The sequence below is a fragment of the Schistocerca americana genome, chromosome 7, assembly GCF_021461395.2.
Source record: "Schistocerca americana isolate TAMUIC-IGC-003095 chromosome 7, iqSchAmer2.1, whole genome shotgun sequence".
Taxonomy (NCBI): Eukaryota; Metazoa; Arthropoda; class Insecta; order Orthoptera; family Acrididae; genus Schistocerca; species Schistocerca americana.
Window position 1 is genome coordinate 288,549,965 of NC_060125.1, and position 19,215 is coordinate 288,569,179.

At 43.6% G+C, this 19,215-nt stretch overlaps 1 protein-coding gene across 1 annotated transcript in view; it reads left to right on the top strand.

Annotated features, from left to right (window-relative positions):
• Positions 1–3,286: 3,286 nt before the first annotated feature.
• Positions 3,287–19,215, top strand: part of LOC124622432 (myrosinase 1-like) — a 308,720-nt gene continuing 292,791 nt past the window's right edge. Inside the window, exon 1 of the mRNA XM_047148127.1 lies at positions 3,287–3,423. Within this exon, the coding sequence (XP_047004083.1) occupies positions 3,288–3,423 (136 nt within the window). The 5' untranslated portion in view covers position 3,287. The remainder of the gene's footprint in view (positions 3,424–19,215) is intronic.

Sequence of the window (19,215 nt, forward strand, 5' to 3'; positions counted from 1 at the left end):
AATCTTTGACAAGAAATTGTCACCCTCAGCCACATGACGAGCAAGCAATTCCGCAGAGATGGTTCTCCTTTGCTCTTTATGGTGTTCGGTTGGACAACGAGGGACCCAGCGGGAACAAACCTTTGAATATCCCAACTGGTGAACAATTGTGACAGCACTACCAACAGAGATGTCAAGTTGAGCACTGAGTTGTTTGATGGTGATCCGTCGATCATCTCGAACGAGTGTGTTCGCACGCTCCGCCATTGCAGGAGTCACAGCTGTGCACGGCCGGCCCGCACGCGGGAGATCAGACAGTCTTGCTTGACCTTGCGGCGATGATGACACACGCTTTGCCCAACGACTCACCGTGCTTTTGTCCACTGCCAGATCACCGTAGACATCCTGCAAGCGCCTATGAATATCTGAGATGCCCTGGTTTTCCGCCAAAAGACACTCGATCAATGCCCGTTGTTTGCAACGCACATCCGTTACAGACGCCATTTTAACAGCTCCGTACAGCGCTGCCACCTGTCGGAAGTCAATGAAACTATACGAGACGAAGCGGGAATGTTTGAAAATATTCCACAAGAAATTTCCGGTTTTTTCAACCAAAATTGGCCGAGAAAAAAAAAGTGTTGCATTACTTATTGAACTGCCCTCGTACTTCTTGGTGAAGTGAGAGTTGATAAATTTGAGAAAACTATGGCTTCCTCGGTTAATGACGCGAAATTCTCTCGTTTTGTCAACCGAGTAACAGAGTCGTTATGAAGCAACGTTTCGATTACTTTTCTACTCGTCATCTTCGGATAAAGTGCCGGGTTCCGGCTGATAGTGTTGCAGGCAGCGGATGACACTGCCACTCAACACCGGGTATCAACGTCCGGACCCCTTACAATCACGGTTCCCCATCACCGGCCAAGTCACGCATTTCCAGTAGCAAAATTTGTCCTTCCGTGTTGTTTCGGTAGAGAAACGCAGTCCGAAGTCCGATAGTGCTATTGCTACAGTAACCTGGTACTTCGCCTGAGGATAAGAGCAGGCAACTTGTCGAAAAGATTGTGTGGAACAACCATGCTACTCGACTGACAAACTGTTAACTGAACGATCGCGTGTTAATATTCTGTGCGGCTCGTCTACAAGGATAAGTTTATATAACTGGTGGGAATTGCTTATAATGAACTAGTTTCGTTGATTATATATGACAACTTAATCCCATGTTAATGTTTGTTTGAGGTGAAGTTTGTAATAAGTAGCAGGTTCGACGATGTTCGTGAGACCTATTGGAATGGCGTGAACGGCAGCGCACTGTCCGCTAAGGTCGTACACCGTCCGTCTATAAAGTACAAGACTGATTTTAATCCTGGCGAATTTGCCACGTCAGCGCAGTAACTACGATTGCAACTTGAACTAATAAATGTAAAGAATAGATGTACATTCGACCAATCAGTTGTGAGCAGGCAGTGTAGCAATGATGTGTCAACGTTGTTTCACAAATCGTAACGGAGCAACAACACTAAATCAATTGTTCAAGACATGACCTAGAATGTTTTGCAAAAGAGAAAAGTGTTCAAAGTTTGTCCTGAAAATCTTGACTTCCGAACAGAAACAACGAGGCATAGACGCCTGCCACGATTTGACTGAAATGCTTAACCCAGGAGAATTCCTTTCTGGAAAAAATCATCACTGGTGTTGGGTCTTCGTGTTATCGATACGAACCTACCGCAAAGCGACGCAGTGCAGGAATTTACACGACGCGTCAGCGCTTTAACGACATAACCTATGTTCAAGCCAGTGTGACGCACGAGTGGAACAACATCCTGAAGAAGGCCTTTCTGCCCGTTTCACGGGATTGTATGAACGATCTGTGCGTTGTACTCAATTTGAGTAGACTATGTGAGACACATGAAGCATTAAAACCGTCGTCTTAACGTTTCTCAATTTTTTATTAATCCAGTCACGATCTTTTTGAAGTGACGGGGTATATCAGTGTTCAGGTTTTGGTTCTGCACAAAATTTTAACTCACACATGCACCTGTGTAGCGCACGACTGCAAAGAACAGAGGAATTGCAGCTCAGCTAGTTTTGGGTGCGGTTCATTGTTATGGATTGAAACTCAAGCACGTTCAACTGTCAAAACAATACATGATTGTCTTATTGGGATAGCTGCGATCGTTCTTTGAATAAAAATATGGCATTTCAGTCTTTGATCGGTATTTTTTTAATTTTCAGTAACCGGTTTCAGGCTAGCTGCCCGTCTTCAGATCATATATTGCAGTTTCAGAGTAACCAGTCAGTACAGAACTATTGGTTCGCTATTATGACAGCGCCGGCCTGCGTGACCGAGCGGTTATAGGCGCTACACTCTGGAACAGCGCGACCGCTGCGGTCGCAGGTTCGAATCCTGCCTCGGGCATGGGTGTTTGTGATGTCCTTAGGTTAGTTAGATTTAAGTAGTTCTAAGTTCTAGGGGACTGATGACCACAGCAGTTAAGTCCCATAGTGCTCAGAGCCATTTGAACCATTTATTATGACAGCCTGAAACCGGTCACTGAAAATAAAAAAAATAGCGGTCAAAGACTGAAATTCCATATTTTTACGCTCAACAGTATTTCATTATAACATTCAGCTGTTTTATCTGTGGTTATTAATTCACATGGTCAATTTCGAAATTACAGAATTTCACTTTTAGACGTATTTTTGGCAGTCCAGCTCAATCGAAACAGTGATACACATGAACTGGTACGAAACGTAACAACATCGAAAATCAGTAGTGCTACTGTCAGCATGAAACACACCCGTTCTTGTGTGCATCCACTACGTGGAGACTTAACGCACGCTTGCCCAAAGAAAAGGAAAACTTAGTTTACTCTATGTTCGACTTTCATATAGTGTGCACACAAGAACCTGCAAATTTTATGCTTGCGGTAGCACTAAAAATTTTTCAATTGGAATGCTTTATGTACTTCAGTGTTTCAGGCTAGCTGGACTGCCCCAGGGACGTCTGAACATGAAACTGTATAGTTCCGAAATCTAGCATGTGAATGAAATACCGTCAATGAAACAGTTTAATCGATTATCCAAAAATAGTACACTAAAACGGTTTCGTTAAGTTTCAGTTAGGGTTAAATATTGGCTTAGACACAGAGAATGACGAATCAGTCTTCTGCTGGTGCTCCGCTAGTAATCTCAGAGCTGAGATGGTGTGAGATTACTCCGCGGGAGGCTGTTGTCCCGATAAATTGAGTGGACGGCATATAAAAAGAGAATGGCGCCGGTCCTCGCAAGTTCCCAGAGTCGACGCCGACATGCTGCTGCTGCTCCTGCTGGTGGTTGGCAGCTGCGCCACAGCCGCGTCTGCGCAGAACGCCAGCTTCCCCGATGACTTCCTGTTCGCCGTCTCCACCGCCGCCTATCAGATAGAGGGCGCCTGGGACGCCGACGGTGAGTCCCCCCTATATCCTGTTTGGGGTGGGGAGGGAGTGCGGGCCGCAGGTGGGAGGTAGGGGAGGGTACGGTTCTCAGTTGTTTTTATCACCTACATAAGCAAGCGGGGCGATGTCACTGGATACTAATGCAGAGGTTCTACATTAGAGTTCCGGTGACAATATAATTTTTTCTCCAAGGGCAGGGGCCATTGAGCTACTCGAGACAGTAACCGTTCAACTTTCGAATAGCGTGCGAAAAAAACAGACATTTAAATCTTTCTGTGGGAGCTTTAATTTCTCTTATTTTATTACGATGATCATGAATCCTATGTAGATTGGCGTCAACAAAGTATTTTCGCGTTGGAAGGAGAAAGTTGGTGATTGAAATTCTGTCAGAAGATCTCGTCGTTACGACAAACGCCTTTGTTTTAATGATTGCCATCGTAATTTGCGTATCATGTCTGCGGCATCCTCTCCCCTGTTTCTCGATAATACAAAACGAGCTGCCCTTCTTTGAACTTCTTCCGTGTCCTCATTCAATCCCATCTGGTAAGGAACTCGTACCGAGCAGCAATACTCCAGAAGAGGACGGAGAAACGTAGTGTAGGTAGTGTCTTTAGTACACTACTGGCCATTAAAACTGCTACACCACGAAGATGACGTGCTACAGACGCGAAATTTAACCGACAGGAAGAAGATGATGTGATATGCAAATGATTAGCTTTTCAGAGCATTCACACAAGGTTGGCGCCGGTGGCGACACCTACAATGTGCTGACATGAGGAAAGTTTCCAACCGGTTTCTCGTACACAAACAGCAGTTGACCGGCGTTGCCTGGGGAAACGTTGTTGTGATGCCTCGTGTAAGGAGGAGAAATGTGTACCATCACGTTTCCGACTTTGATAAAGTTCGGATTGTAGCCTATCGTGATAGCGGTTTATCGTATCGCGACGTTGCTGCTCGCGTTGGTCGAGATCCAATGACTGTTAGCAGAATATGGAATCGGTGGGTTCAGGAGGGTAATACGGAACGCCGTGCTGGATCCCAACGGCCTCGTATCACTAGCAGTTGAGATGACAGGCATCTTATCCGCATGGCTGTAACGGATTGTGCAGCCACGTCTCGATCCCTGAGTCAACAGATGGGGACGTTTGCAAGACAATAACCATCTGCACGAACAGTTCGACGACGTTTGCAGCAGCATGGACTGTCAGCTCGGAGACCATGGCTGCAGTTACCTCTGACACTGCATCACAGACAGGAACGCTTGCGATGGTGTACTCAACGACGAACCTGGGTACACGAATCGCAAAACGTCATTTTTTCGGATGAATCCAGGTTCTGTTTACAGTAGCATAATGGTCGCATCCGTGTTTGGCGACACCGCGGTGAATGCACATTGGAAATGTGTATTCGTCCTAGCCAAACTGGCGTATCACCCGGCGTGTTGGTACGGGATGCCATTGGTTACACGTCTCGGTCACCTCTCGTTTGCATTGACGGCACTTTGAAAAGTGGACGTTACATTTCAGATGTGTTGCGACCCGTGGCTCTACCCTTCATTCGAACCCTGCGAAACCCTACATTTCAGCAGGATAATGCACGACTGCATGTTGCAGGTCTTGTACGGGCCTTTCTGGATACAGAAAATGCTCGACTGCTGCCCTGGCCAGCACATTCTCCAGATCTCTCACCAATTGAAAACGTCTGGTCAATGGTAGCCGAGCAAATGGCTCGTCACAATACGCCAATCTCTACTCTTGATGAACTGTGGTATCGTGTTGAAGCTGCAAGGGTAGCTGTACCTGTACACGCCATCCAAGCTCTATTTGACTCAATGCCCAGGCGTATCAAGGCCGTTATTATGGCCAGAGGTGGTTGTTCTGGGTACTGATTTCTCAGGATGAGTGCGCCCAAATTGCGTGAAAATGTAATCACATGTCAGTTCTAGTATAATATATTTGTCCAATGAATACCCGTTTATCATCTGCATTTCTTCTTGGTGTTGCAATTTCAATGACCAGTAGTGTAGATAAGGCTTTTGTCTACATGACTGTCTTCCATATTTAATAGATTCTGCAGCTTGTAAGTGTTTTGCCAATAAAAGGCAGTCTTTCGTTCGTCTTCCCCTTAAAATTTACTACAACATTTACTATGTAATCGTTCCAATTTAAGTAGTTAGCAATTGTAATCACTAAGTATTTAGTTGAATTCACAGCCTTTAGATTTATGTTATTTATCGTGTAACTGAAATTTAACGGATTCCTTTTAGTTCTCGTGTGCATGGCTTCAAATGTCTATTATTTAGAACCAATAGCATTTTTTTGCTCCATACAGATATCTTACCTAGGCGTTTTGCAATTGGTTAGGATATTCTGATGACTTTACTAGACGGGAAATGACAGCATCATCTGCAAAATCTAAGACGTCTACTGAGATTGTCTCCTAAATCATTTATATAGAGTAGGGACAGCAGGTAGCCTACATAATTTCCTTGCGGAACACCAAATATCACTTTTGTTTCCCTCGATGACTTTTCGTGGATTACCAACTAATGTGACCTGTCTCAAACGCTCATTTCCATTTCCATACCACTATTAGCTCCCCTAGACTTGGTAATAGGTTCAATTCGGTAAGGAAGAGAGTGTACAATTTTCTTCTGGTATGCCACATCCACCTGAAACCACTCATCGATTATAAGTTCCTGTAGAGCTAACAAACTACGGTAATATTGACTGGTAAGTTTCACTTGAAAAGTTTGACAACGAGTGTAATGGATGCTTTTTCGTTCACCAGATGCCGAACATAGCATCTGAAGATGGGCGAAACCTGTTATGACTGTCATAAAAATTTGGTTGTATCTGAAATAAACAGAAGTTCACAGTACGCGTATCACCATTCTCCTTTTTTCAAAAACTCATGTGTAAATACTACAATTTGAATCACCTGTCTCGCTGAGTCTTCATCGTGGTGATGTCACAGTTCATAAACACCAATACTGACATGGAAGTGACGTCAGATTAAGACTTCGACTGGGTAGTAATCCGTACGAGACGAATGAGATTAAAGGAGGAGATGAACAGGTTACCATCATGGATTTTGCAAGTAAATTCCGATTGTGGGAATTCAGTTTGCTGTTTTCTTTCGTGTAATCTGACTGCAGACGGCGTAGCTCATGTTGACACATATCGTATTTATTTACTTCCAGATAGCTGGCGATAAAGTTGGACCGAAGGCAACCTGCAAAGCAGAATCCATTACGTCACTTTCAGTTGAGAGACGTCATTGAAAGGGATAGTAGCGTCCTGAGGAAGTCAGGCGAAAGGAAACGACTGTTACTATCCATGATATACAGTATGTAACGGAAATAAAGGTTGAAGCCTCGAGAGATTGTAACGGGCATCTTGACGAAAACAATTTAGGGATATGTCTATGAAGGTTTTCGCGACGTCTCATTCCAATAAAATCTTCACGGGTTTCGTGCCACATGAATTCATGGTGTGAACGCGAGGTCCCTTTGCATATTCTGGCAAAGTTCCAGTGCATCATAGGCCATCTCCTTATACATGTATCTGCGCTCCACAGTGTTTTAACAGCGTTCAGGTGGATTGTTGACGTAGCTGGTAATTAGCGTCCTCCGTCAATCGCTACCGCACTTGATCCAGACTGGCGCCTCTCCCATATTGCTGCTTCAAAGTCTGATAGCCGAGCTACGCTGAGGGCAACACCTTTATCTCGATTACCAGGATTCGACATTCCTTAATAAAGTTGTCCCAGAACCATTAACTGAGAAGATGAAAACTGTCTCTTCGAAAACAAAGATGAGCTTTTCCGTTAAGCTGTGCTCGGCCAACGCAGATCTGTTTTCCTATACGAATCTTACATTGCGTATATGTTTAGTGCATAGTAGGGAGACATTGCTCTGCCTTTGTCCAATGAAGATGTTCCCCATTCGCAAGGAATGTGATAGATTCCAGATGAACGCAGTTACGAGATCATATTTAACTCTCTCCAGAAGGCTCCTTAATTTTGCAGTTGACAGAAACAGATTCTATTACATTTGTTAAGCCAGGTTTCCATATGCAAGTAAAGTGACGCCGCAGCAAATGGAATGACGGCTGATATGGCAGGGCCTACGTTTGCTGCTATTTCCACATGCTCCTTTCAAAATTCTAGTTGCACGGTTTTTTTAGATCCTCAGCTGAGATTATTCGGACAGACATTGGTATTGTCATTTACTTTATGATATTAGAATTCAGTTAAGAATCTAACAAGAAGAAGAAAAAGCATAAATGTAGGATTTGTAAGTGGGTTTCGTACAGAAGTGACTCTTGTGCAAACGAAGTACCACTTAGAAACAAAATTCATTGTTGAACCACTTTCTGATAGCAAAAGTAAATGATACTTGACATCTCTCCAATATTTATACCACGCCCTTAAAACTGCAATGTTAACTTTCTGTGTGATATCAGATGATACTGACAATAGTCTGAAGACTCATTTGAAAGCTAATATTTTCACTTTTGCACTGCACAACAGTTAAATAAGATGAAATATTAGAGTTATTCTATACCAAATTTTGGAGCTATGCATCATGCAAGTGAACGAAAAGACACTGCAACATAGTTGATGTCATAGTTGATGTCCTGAATTAAAAGCAACACTCAGTCCGAAATTATACTGCCACCAGTTTCCTTCTTACTTCCTTTCCAAATCCAGTGAGCAAGTGTTTAAGAGCATTGAAGCTGCCAATACTAGAATCCTAATATACTGCATGTGTATTCATGATTTGTAGAATTATGGGAGCTGCTATGAAAATAAAAATCACTTACGAGTAATTACTGAATAGTACTTGCTCCCCCCCCCCCCCCCCACACACACAAAGAAACAAATCTTATCCATGCATCATATAACAGAAACATATGTATATATATATATTTATATATATGATTACTCTGCAATTCACAGTTAAGTGCCTGGCAGAGGGTTCATCGAACCACCTTCAAGCTATTTCTGTACCAACCCATTCTTGAACAGCTCACGGGAAAACGAACAATTAAATCTTTCTATGCAGGCTTTGATTTCTTTTATTTTATTATAAGGATCGATTCTTCCTATGTAGGTAGGTGCCAACGAAATGGTTTTGCATTCGGAGCAGAATGCTGGTGTTTAATATTTTGTGAAGTATTCCTGCAGCAATGAAAAACGCATTTGTTTTAATGATCTCAATCCCAATTCACGTATCATTCTATGGCACTTTTGCAATGTAACCTAACTATTGTGTGATCATGAAGTTAGAAACGAAGATGCATTTTCTTTCATTGTAGCAGAAAAAAACCGTAGTAAAAATGACGCATTTTGGAGAGTTTTAAATGCGGTGTTATCACTGAAGCTGCATATTTCCGTAATATACAGGTATAAAAACGAAAACCTCTATATGCTTATGTTCGCTTCGCAAGCAGTGAAATCATGATGGTGGCTGCTGTTTTGCTTCTAACTGTAGCCGGTGGCGGGGGAAGAAAAGTGGCTAACAAACATATTTTTGTGACATGACTGGAAGTGCCCTCGCTCATGTGGTGCTACAGGGATTTGGGTCCTCCAAAGGCAAGTGGCAACTTCGGTGACGCTACTCCAGTGGCGGTCAAGTGACGTCACTTTGTATGCGTGTGGAAATCTACATTTATCAGAACTCGCCCAAATCTTGCGGAAGCTGCACCAACGTATGGACGGAACGTAATCTTATGTTTTCTTAAACTGCTTTTTCTTCGTTCTTGTCATTGCGTCTGTGTGGCCCTAGTGCCTCCGTAATTTCTTTATTCCTATAGCCGCTGGAACCAAAAGTCGTTTTTAGGAGGTCCAGCTCCATCGGTAAGCAAATGTCATCAAACATACGCAAAGTAAGGCGCGGGCAAGAAAATAAGTCTGCAGCGGCCGAGCACAGTTTAACGGAAAGGCACAAGTTCGATTTCGGTAATGGGCCCTCCATGTGGTCTGCTAAGGGTTGCTTGGATAACATTATTAAGGAGGCAGTCTGGATACGAGAGTAGACGAATCTTGTTATTCGAGATAACGAAAGGTGACCATATTTATGAGAATCGAAGCTACGACCAATTTTATAACTGCTCACTGCTCGAAATGGAGCAGTACTCTGTAACTGTTATACATTACTAAAGTTTACATCGGAATGAATAGTAGCCATCAAATGATAATATATCAAACATAACGTAAAACATAGGCAATTTCTTAGTTACTGTATAATTATAATACACTTAACTTTAAAAGTTAGTTACGGAGTTGCTTACTTTCTAAACAAAGTGAACAAAGAAACTATTACGTGCGCTGTATTTTCTGCAACATCCACACCAAGGAAATACATGCGAAAGCATTGACGTTACCGCTAAGAAAATCCAGATCAGTAATAGCAAATTCAGCGCAAGTATTATTGAAAATCTCGAACATGAAGCATCATCAAGCGGCCGTGTGAACGCATATCGTAATACGGTGCGTCATGGTACGTTAAATTAGGGATACGACACTGACATAAAGTACAGATACTTTTACAATGCTAGATGTATAAGAAAGTTATGACCATCATGACACTTTTTCAATTACAGGCCACATGTCCTGTGGATACACGTTATGTGTCTCCAGTGCAGTGGTTTCTCTTGCCTTTTGCATTCCCATGCGGTTGACCATTGCTGATTCTTCCGCCTTGAGGAGCAGTCTCCCACCCCAAGGGCAAAAGAGTGTCCTGAACATCTGTCCACTCCTTCACCCTCTTTGACAAAGCCGTTGATCGGCTGGCAGAAGGAGGATCACTTCTTATGCCGGATTAATAATCAAAATTTAAGCGGTGGGGACCGAGGACGTTTTGATTAGTAATCAAAGACGGTTCCCCCTTTTTTTCTCGTTTTGTTCGTTAATGTTCGTTGCATTTGTTCCGGACGGGCGTCCTGTGATACTCGTTCAATGTCATCGTTGATCCATTCAGTCAGTTTTTTAATTATAGAGGGCAGTTTAACCTCTTACTGAACACTCTGAGCTACCGCGCCAGCATTTCCTAGACCACCGGTGGTAATAAAGAACCCGTCAGGTTAGCCGAGAGCGCTAATGTGCTGCTTCCTGGATTCGGGTAGGCGCGCCGGCCCCGGATCGAATTCTCCCGGCGGATTTACGACGAGGGCCTGTGCTGCCCAGCCCAGATGTGGTTTTTAGGGGTTTTTCCACATTCCACTAGGTGAATACCGGGCTGGCCCCCACATCCCGCCTCAGTTACACGACTAGCAGACATCTGAAACACGTTCACACTATTTCATGGTTTACACTAGATGCAGACAGCTGGGGTACACTTATTCTGTCCCGGGGGGTATGGGGTGGCGGCGGGAAGGGCATTTCGCCACCCCTCTCAATCAACCTTGCCAAATCCGATTGTACCAATGCCGACCCTGTGAACACTGCAGGACTAAGGCACAAGCAAAAGAAGAAGAAGCAGGGTGGTAATAAAGAATAACTCAGTAGGAAGTACAATTGAAAACGAATGGACATCTCTAAAAGGGCAGTCACAGAAATTGGGGAGAAAACCGTCGGTACAAAGAAACCATAGGTAACAGAGGAAATACTTCAGCTGATCGATGAAAGAAGGAGGTACAAAAATGTTTAGGGAAGTTCAGGAATACAGAAATAAAAGTTGTTGAGGAATGAAATAAACAGTAAGTGCAGGGAAGCTAAGACGAAATGGCTGCATGTAAAATCTGAAGAAATCGAAAAGAAATGATTGTCGCAAGGATTGACACAGTAGTTAAGAAAGTCGTACCAAACTTTGGTGAAATTAAAAGAAAGGGTGTTAACATTAAGAGTTCAATGGGAATTTCACTGTTAAATGCAGAGGAGAGAGCTGATAGATGGAAAGAGTAAATTGAAGGCCTCTATGAGGAAGAACATTTATCTGATGTGATGGGAGAAGAAACAGAAGTAGATTAGAAGATATGGGATCCAGTATTCCAATCAGAATTTAAGAGAGCTTTGGAGGACTTTAGATCAAATAAGGCAGAAGGGATAGATAACATCCCATCTGAATATCTGAAATCATTGGGGGGGAGGGGGGAGGGGGCAAGTGGCAACAAAACGACTATTTACGTTGTTGTGTAGAATGTATGAGTCTGCCGACATACCATCTGACTTTAGGAAGAATATCATCCACAAAGTTCCGAAGATGGGAGAGCTGTCAAGTGCTAGAATTATCGCACACTCAACTTACAAGCTCATGAATCCAAGTTGCTGACAAGAATAATAAACAGAAGAATGAAAAAGAAAATTGAGGATGTATTAGATGACGATCAGTTTGGCTTTAGGAAAGGTAAGGGCACCAGAGAGGCAATACCAACGTTGCGATTGATACAGGAAGCAAAACTAAAGAAAAATCAAGACACGTACATAGGATTTGACGGGCTGGTAAAAGCGTTCGGCAATGTAAAATGATGAAGGTGTTCAAAATTCTGAGAAACGTAGGGTAAGCTACAGGAAGAGACGGGTAATATATAATATGTACAGGAACAAAGAGGGAATAATAAAAGTGGTCGACCAAGAAAGAAGTGTTTGGAATAAAAAGGGTGTAAGAAAGGGATGTAGTCTTTCGCCCCTACTGTTCCATCTGTACGTCGAAGAAGCAATTGTTGTTGTTGTGGTCTTCAGTCCTGAGACTGGTTTGATGCAGCTCTCAATGCTACTCTATCCTGTGCAAGCTTCTTCATCTCCCAGTACCTACTGCAACCTACATCCTTCTGAATCTGCTTAGTGTATTCATCTCTTGGTCTCCCTCTACGACTTTTACCCTCCACGCTGCCCTCCAATACTAAATTGGTGATCCCTTGATGCCTCAGAACATGTCCTACCAACCGATACCTTCTTCTGGTCAAGTTGTGCCACAAACTTCTCTTCTCCCCATTCCTGTTCAATACTTCCTCATTAGTTATGTGATCTATCCATCTAATCTTCAGCATTCTTCTGTAGCACCACATTTCGAAAGCTTCTATTCTCTTCTTGTCCAAACTATTTATCATTCATGTTTGACGTCCATACATGGCTACACTCCATACAAATACTTTCAGAAATGACTTCCTGACACTTAAATCTATACTCGATGTTAACAAATTTCTCTTCTTCAGAAACTCTTTCCTTGCCATTGCCAGTCTACAATTTATATCCTCTCTACTTCGACCATCATCAGTTATTTTGCTCCCCAAATAGCAAAACTCGTTTACTACTTTAAGTGTCTCATTTCCTAATCTAATTCCCCGACTTAATCCGACTACATTCCATTATCCTCGTTTTGCTTTTATTGCTGTTCATCTTATATCCTCCTTTCAAGACACTGTCCATTCCATTCAACTGCTCTTCCAAGTCCTTTGCTGTCTCTGACAGAATTACAATGTCATCGGCGAACCTCAAAGTTTTTATTTCTTCTCCATGGATTTTAATACCTACTCAGAATTTTTCTTTTGTTTCCTTTACTGCTTGCTCAATATACAGATTGAATAACGTCGGGGAGAGGCTACAACCCCGTCTTACTCCCTTCCCAACCACTGCTTCCCTTTCATGTCCCTCGACTCTTATAACTGCCATCTGGTTTCTGTACAAATTGTAAATAGCCTTTCGCTCCCTGTATTTTACCCCTGCCACCTTTAAAATTTGAAAGAGAGTATTCAAGTCAACGTTGTCAAAAGCTTTCTCTAAGTCTACAAATGCTAGAAACGTAGGTTTGCCTTTCCTTAATCTTTCTTCTAAGATTAGTCATATGGTCAGTATTGCCTCACGTGTTCCAGTATTTCTACGGAATCCAAACTGATCTTCCCCGAGGTCGGCTTCTACTAGCTTTTCCATTCGTCTGTAAAGAATTCGTGTTAGTATTTTGCAGCTGTGGCTTATTAAACTGATTGTTCGGTAATTTTCACATTTGTCAACACCTGCTTTCTTTGGGATTGGAATTGTTATATTCTTCTTGAAGTCTGCGGGTATTTCGCCTGTTTCATACTTCTTGCTCACCAGATGGTAGAGTTTTGTGAGGACTGGCTCTCCCAAGGCCGTCAGTAGTTCCAATGGAATGTTGTCTACTCCAGGGGCCTTGTTTCGACTCAGGTCTTTCAGTGCTCTGTCAAACTCTTCACGTAGTATCGTTTCTCCCATTTCGTCTTCATCTACATCCTCTTCCATTTCCATAATATTGTCCTCAAGTACATCGCCCTTGTATAGACCCTCTATATACTCCTTCCACCTTTCTGCTTTCCCTTCTTTGCTTAGAACTGGGTTTCCATCTGAGCTCTTGATGTTCATACAAGTGGTTCTCTTATCTCCAAAGGTCTCTTTAATTTTCCTGTAGGCTGTATCTGTCTTAACCCTCGTGAGAAAAGCCTCTACATCCTTACATTTGTCCTCTAGCCATCCCTGCTTAGCCATTTTGCACTTCCTGTCGATCTCATTTTTGAGACGTTTGTATTCCTTTTTGCCTGCTTCATTTACTGCATTTTTATATTTTCTCCTTTCATAAATTAAATTCAATATTTCTTCTGTTACCCAAGGATTTCTACTAGCCCTCGTCTTTTTTCCTACCTGATCCTCTGCTGCCTTCACTACTTCATCCCTCAAAGCTACCCATTCTTCTTCTACTGTATTTCTTTCCCCCATTCCTGTCAATTGTTCCCTTATGCTCTCCCTGAAACTCTGTACAACTTCTGGTTTAATCAGTTTATCCAGGTCCCATCTCCTTAAATTCCCACCTTTTTGCAGTTTCTTCAGTTTTAATCTACAGGTCATAACCAATAGATTGTGGTCAGAGTCCACATCTGCCCCTGGAAATGTCTTAGCATTATATAATCTATCTGATACCTTTTAGTATCTCCAGGGTTCTTCCATGTATACAACCTTCTTTCATGATTCTTAAACCAAGTGTTAGCTATGATTAAGTTGTGCTCTGTGCAAAATTCTACCAGGCGGCTTCCTCTTTCATTTCTTAGCCCCAATCCATTTTCACCTACTACGTTTCCCTCTCTCCCTTTTCCTACTACCGAATTCCAGTCACCCATGACTATTATATTGTCTCCCTTCACAATCTGAATAATTTCTTTTATTTCATCATGCATTTCATCAATTTCTTCATCTGCAGAGCTAGTTGGCATACAAACTCTGGCGCATGAGACGATACGTGGACGTTGGCGTCATTCGGACCGCAACTGCAACACGGCGAACGGAAACCCGAGGCCGCTGTTGGATCACCTGCTGCACTAGCTGCGCGTTGCCCTCTGTGGTTGCCGTACGCGGTCGCCCTACCTTTCCAGCACGTTCATCCGTCACGTTCCCAGTCTGTTGAAATTTTTCAAACAGATCCTTTATTGTATCGCTTTTCGGTCCTTTGGTTACATTAAACCTCCGTTGAAAACTTCGTCTTGTTGCAACAACACTGTGTTCTAGGCGGTGGAATTCCAACACCAGAAAAATCCTCTGTTCTAAGGAACAAACCATGTTGTCTACAGCACACTTGCACGTTGTGAACAGCACACGCTTACAGCAGAAAGACGACGTACAGAATGGCGCACCCACAGACTGCGTTGTCTTCTATATCTTTCACATCACTTGCAGCACCATCTGTTGTTGAAAATTGTAACTACTGTAATTTCGAAAGTTTGTCCGCCTGAAAATGTACTGTTGTCCCAAGCATATTGCAACAAACGGTGTATTTCTATCGCTGCTCGTTTAGTTTTTATTGCCGTTTCAAATATAACGGTCATTTTTGAAACACCCTGTAGTAGCTTACCCGCAGTTCTGTTTTCCTATTCATTATTAAACCTACTCCTGCATTACCCCTATTTGATTTTGTGCTTATAACACTGTAGTCACCTGACCAGAAGTCTTGTTCCTCTTGCCACCGAACTTTACTAATACCCACGGAGCAATGACGGAAATAAAACAAAGGTACAGGAGTGGAATAAAATTTGAGGTGAAAGGATATAAGTGATACGATTCGCTGATGACACATTGCTATCCTGAGCGAAAGTGAAGAAGTATTATATGATCTGTTGATTGGAATGAACATTCTAAGGGGTAGAGATTAGGGATTGAGAGTAAATCGAAGAAAGACGAAAGTAATGAGGAGCAGCAGAAGTGAGAACAGCGCGAAACTTAACATCAGAATTGATGGTCACGAAGTAGATGAAGTTAAGGAATTCTACTACCTAGGAAGCAAAGTAATCAACGACTGATGGAGCAAGGAGGACATCAAAAGCAGAATAGCACTGGCAAAAAGGGCCTTCCTGGCCAAGGTTGGTTGGTTGGTTTGGGGAAGGAGACCAGACTGCGTGGTCATCGGTCTCATCGGATTAGGGAAGGATGGGGAAGGAAGTCGGCCGTGCCCTTTCAGAGGAACCATCCCGGCATTTGCCTGGACTGATTTAGGGAAATCACGGAAAACCGAAATCAGGATGGCCGGACGCGGGATTGAACCGTCGTCCTCCCGAATGCGAGTCCAGTGTCTAACCACTGCGCCACCTCGCTCACCTGGCCAAGAGGAATTTACTAATATCGAACATGGGCCTTTGAGTAAGAAATTTTTCAGAATGTAAGTTTGGAGCGCAGCATTGTACGATAGTGAAACTTGGACTGTGGGAAAACGAGAATAGAAGAGAATCGAAGCATTTGAGATGTGGTCGTACAGAAGATTGTTGGATATTAGGTGGACTGGTAAGGTAAGGAATGAGGAGGTTCTGTGCAGAATCGGAGAGGAAAGGAATAAAAAAAAAAAATGGTTCAAATGGCTCTGAGCACTATATGACTCAACGTCTGAGGTCATCAGTCCCCTAGACTTAGAACTACTTAAACCTAACTAACCTAAGGACACCACACACATCCATGCCCGAGGCAGGATTCGAACCTGCGGCCGTAGCAGCTGCGCGGTTCCGGACTGAAGCGCCCAGAACCGCTCGGCCACCGCGGCCGGCAGGAAAGGAATATCTGGAAAACGTTGACAAGGAAAAGGGACGGAATGATGGAATCTTAAGACTTCGGGGAATGACTTCCATGGTACTAGGAGGAGCTGTAGAGGGCAAAAACTGTAAAGGAAGACAGGTATTCGAATATGTCCAGCAAATAATTTAAGGCACAGGTTACAAGTGCCGAAATGAATAGGTTGGCATAGGAGAGGCTTTCTTGGCGGACCGCATCAGATCAGTCAGAAGATTGATGACTCAAAAAAGAGAGAATACTGCTGATTTTTTTGTAGTATTGAAGGACTTATCACTTTTCGAGAAAAACAGCAAATGGCGGACGGGCTAAGCTTTCTTTTATTTGCCTGTTTAACTTAATATTTTGTTACTGTGTATCTTGAACCTGAGAGAGTAAAAATATTTCAATATTATTTCAATTTGTACAATTATTACAGGAAATAATAGGAATAAAAAACCGAAAATCTGCTATTTCAGAAACCGGTTGTTTTGAGCGGGTTTAACAATGAAGACAAACTGCCGTGGAAGAAATCGAATACCGGTATTTTCAGCAGTAACAGCCATCCCTAGTCTCCACCTGCGGACTTTGCCGCTGCTGGCTGCGGGCCTGTTGCTCTCGCCGAGACAAGCGACGGGCCATCTTGTGGGCTACAGTACGAGCCCTGGGTAGTATAGTCATTCATCCGACTTTCCTTGGGCGGGCAAACGGCTTACTGCCCGCCTATACTCGTGTGTGGAGACTCAGATGCTGCTGTGAACCACCTGATCTGCGGTGGATCCACGGCGTTCTTCTGTCCGCCTCAGCATGACCCCTCCTGTACAGCTGCACAGCCTCTAGTCTGCACTGCGCGCCTCCGCCCGCTGCTGTGGTCAGCGTCCTTGCCATTCTGCTGTCTTCATCATTCCACGGCCTTACGAAGCTGCACGCCGCAGCACCACTTGCTGATAGCCGCACCTCTTTGCAAGCCGTCTACCACTTACGTTCAGGGGACATGGGTCTCTCCTATACAAATGTTGTAGTTGATGGACAATACATGAATGTTTAAAAAATTATGTTTTCATGACAATACTTAGTTCGACTACGAGGCATCCATTCAGCGCTCCACTGCTACAATGCCCAGCGTTGTGACTCACTGGCCCCCTGATGTCTGCCGACCCGTTTCCACCAATCTCCATTGAGACCTGCCACTCTGTCGTCTATAGTATCTCTCTTGTTTGGTACCAGCCTTCAATTTAAAAATGAGGCGCGTTCAATAAGTAATGAAACACATTTTTTTCCTCTCGGCCAGTTTCTGTTCAAAAATGCGGAATTTGTTGTGAGACATCGCCGAATAGTCCCGCATCAGCCCCTATTGCTTCATGAAGTTCCGAACGGTGGCAGCGCTATACGTAGCCTTCAAAACAGCGTCTGTAATGCAGGTGCGTTCTAAGCAGAGAGTTGTTTGAAAAGTGTCTACAGAGACCTGGCAGTGAACAAAATCATGACGAGCCGCTAGACGAGGCGGCTGTCATCATCGCAACATGGTCGCTCAAACTTGTCCGATCTCCCACGTGCCGGCCGGCCGTACGCAGCTGTAACTCACGTAATATTGGAAAACTTCGTTGCTCCACTGTACATCTCTGTTGGTAGTTCAAAAATGGCTCTGAGCACTATGCGACTTAACTTCTGAGGTCATCAGTCGCCTAGAACTTAGAACTAATTAAACCTAACCAACCTGAGGGCATCACACACATTAATGCCCGAGGCAGGATTTGAACCTGCGACCGTAGCGGTCGCTCGGCTCCAGACTGCAGCGCCTAGAACCGCACGGCCACTCCGGCCGGCCTGTTGGTAGTGCTGACACACTCATCCACCAGTTGGGGTACTCAAAAGTATACCCCCGCTGGGTTCTTCGCCGCCTAACAGATCATAAAGAACAACGAAGGACCGTCTGTGCGGAATTGCTTGCGCTTTAGGAGGTTGATCACGACAGTTTTTTGTTGAGCATCGTCACAGGCGATGAAACCTCGAAACCGGATACAAATTACCAATCCATGGAGTAGCGCCACACCACCTTTCCTGCAAATAAAAGGTTCAAATCCGCGCTCTCAACCCGTGAAGTCACGGCCGCGGCCTCCTGGGACTCTGAAGGGGCTATTCTGTTTGAAGCCCTCCCTCATGGTGGAACGATCGACGCTGTATTGATCCCCTCGTGAAACGACATCAGCTTGTTCGTTGCCACAAAAATTACAAACGAGCACCTCCTCCTCCATGATAACGCAAGGTCTCACACAAGTATGAGCACACGAGAAGAGTTGAAAAAACTTCATTGGGCTGTCCTTCCTCATGCGCCCTACAGGCTGGACTCGCATCTTCCGATTTCCATCTGTTCGACCTAATGAAGGGTGATGGAGGTTATTGATGCAGCAAGACGTTGGCTCCGACATCGACTAGTAGGGTTGTACCATACGAGGTAAGGTGGCGTAAGGCCGTCGCATTGAACGGAGATAAGTTGAAAAATAGGATTTTGTAGCCAAAAGAGTGAGGAATAATATGGTGAATTGGGATTCCGAATTAAACCAACCTGTGTTCCATTACTTATTCAAAACAGTTATTTTCCAATGAAAAAGTACTATTTACGGAATATTCCGTCGGTTGTTAGTGGAAAATCGACATGTTAAAAACTTGAGTACACAGTATTGATGTTCCACATTCTTATTCACTTAATACACACATGAAAGAAGTTTTGCATCACCTCGGTTCTGAGAGTTCCGGAACCTGTACACAAAATTGTAATAGAGATCAACATATTGCTCATGAAAATCACACATTGCATGCT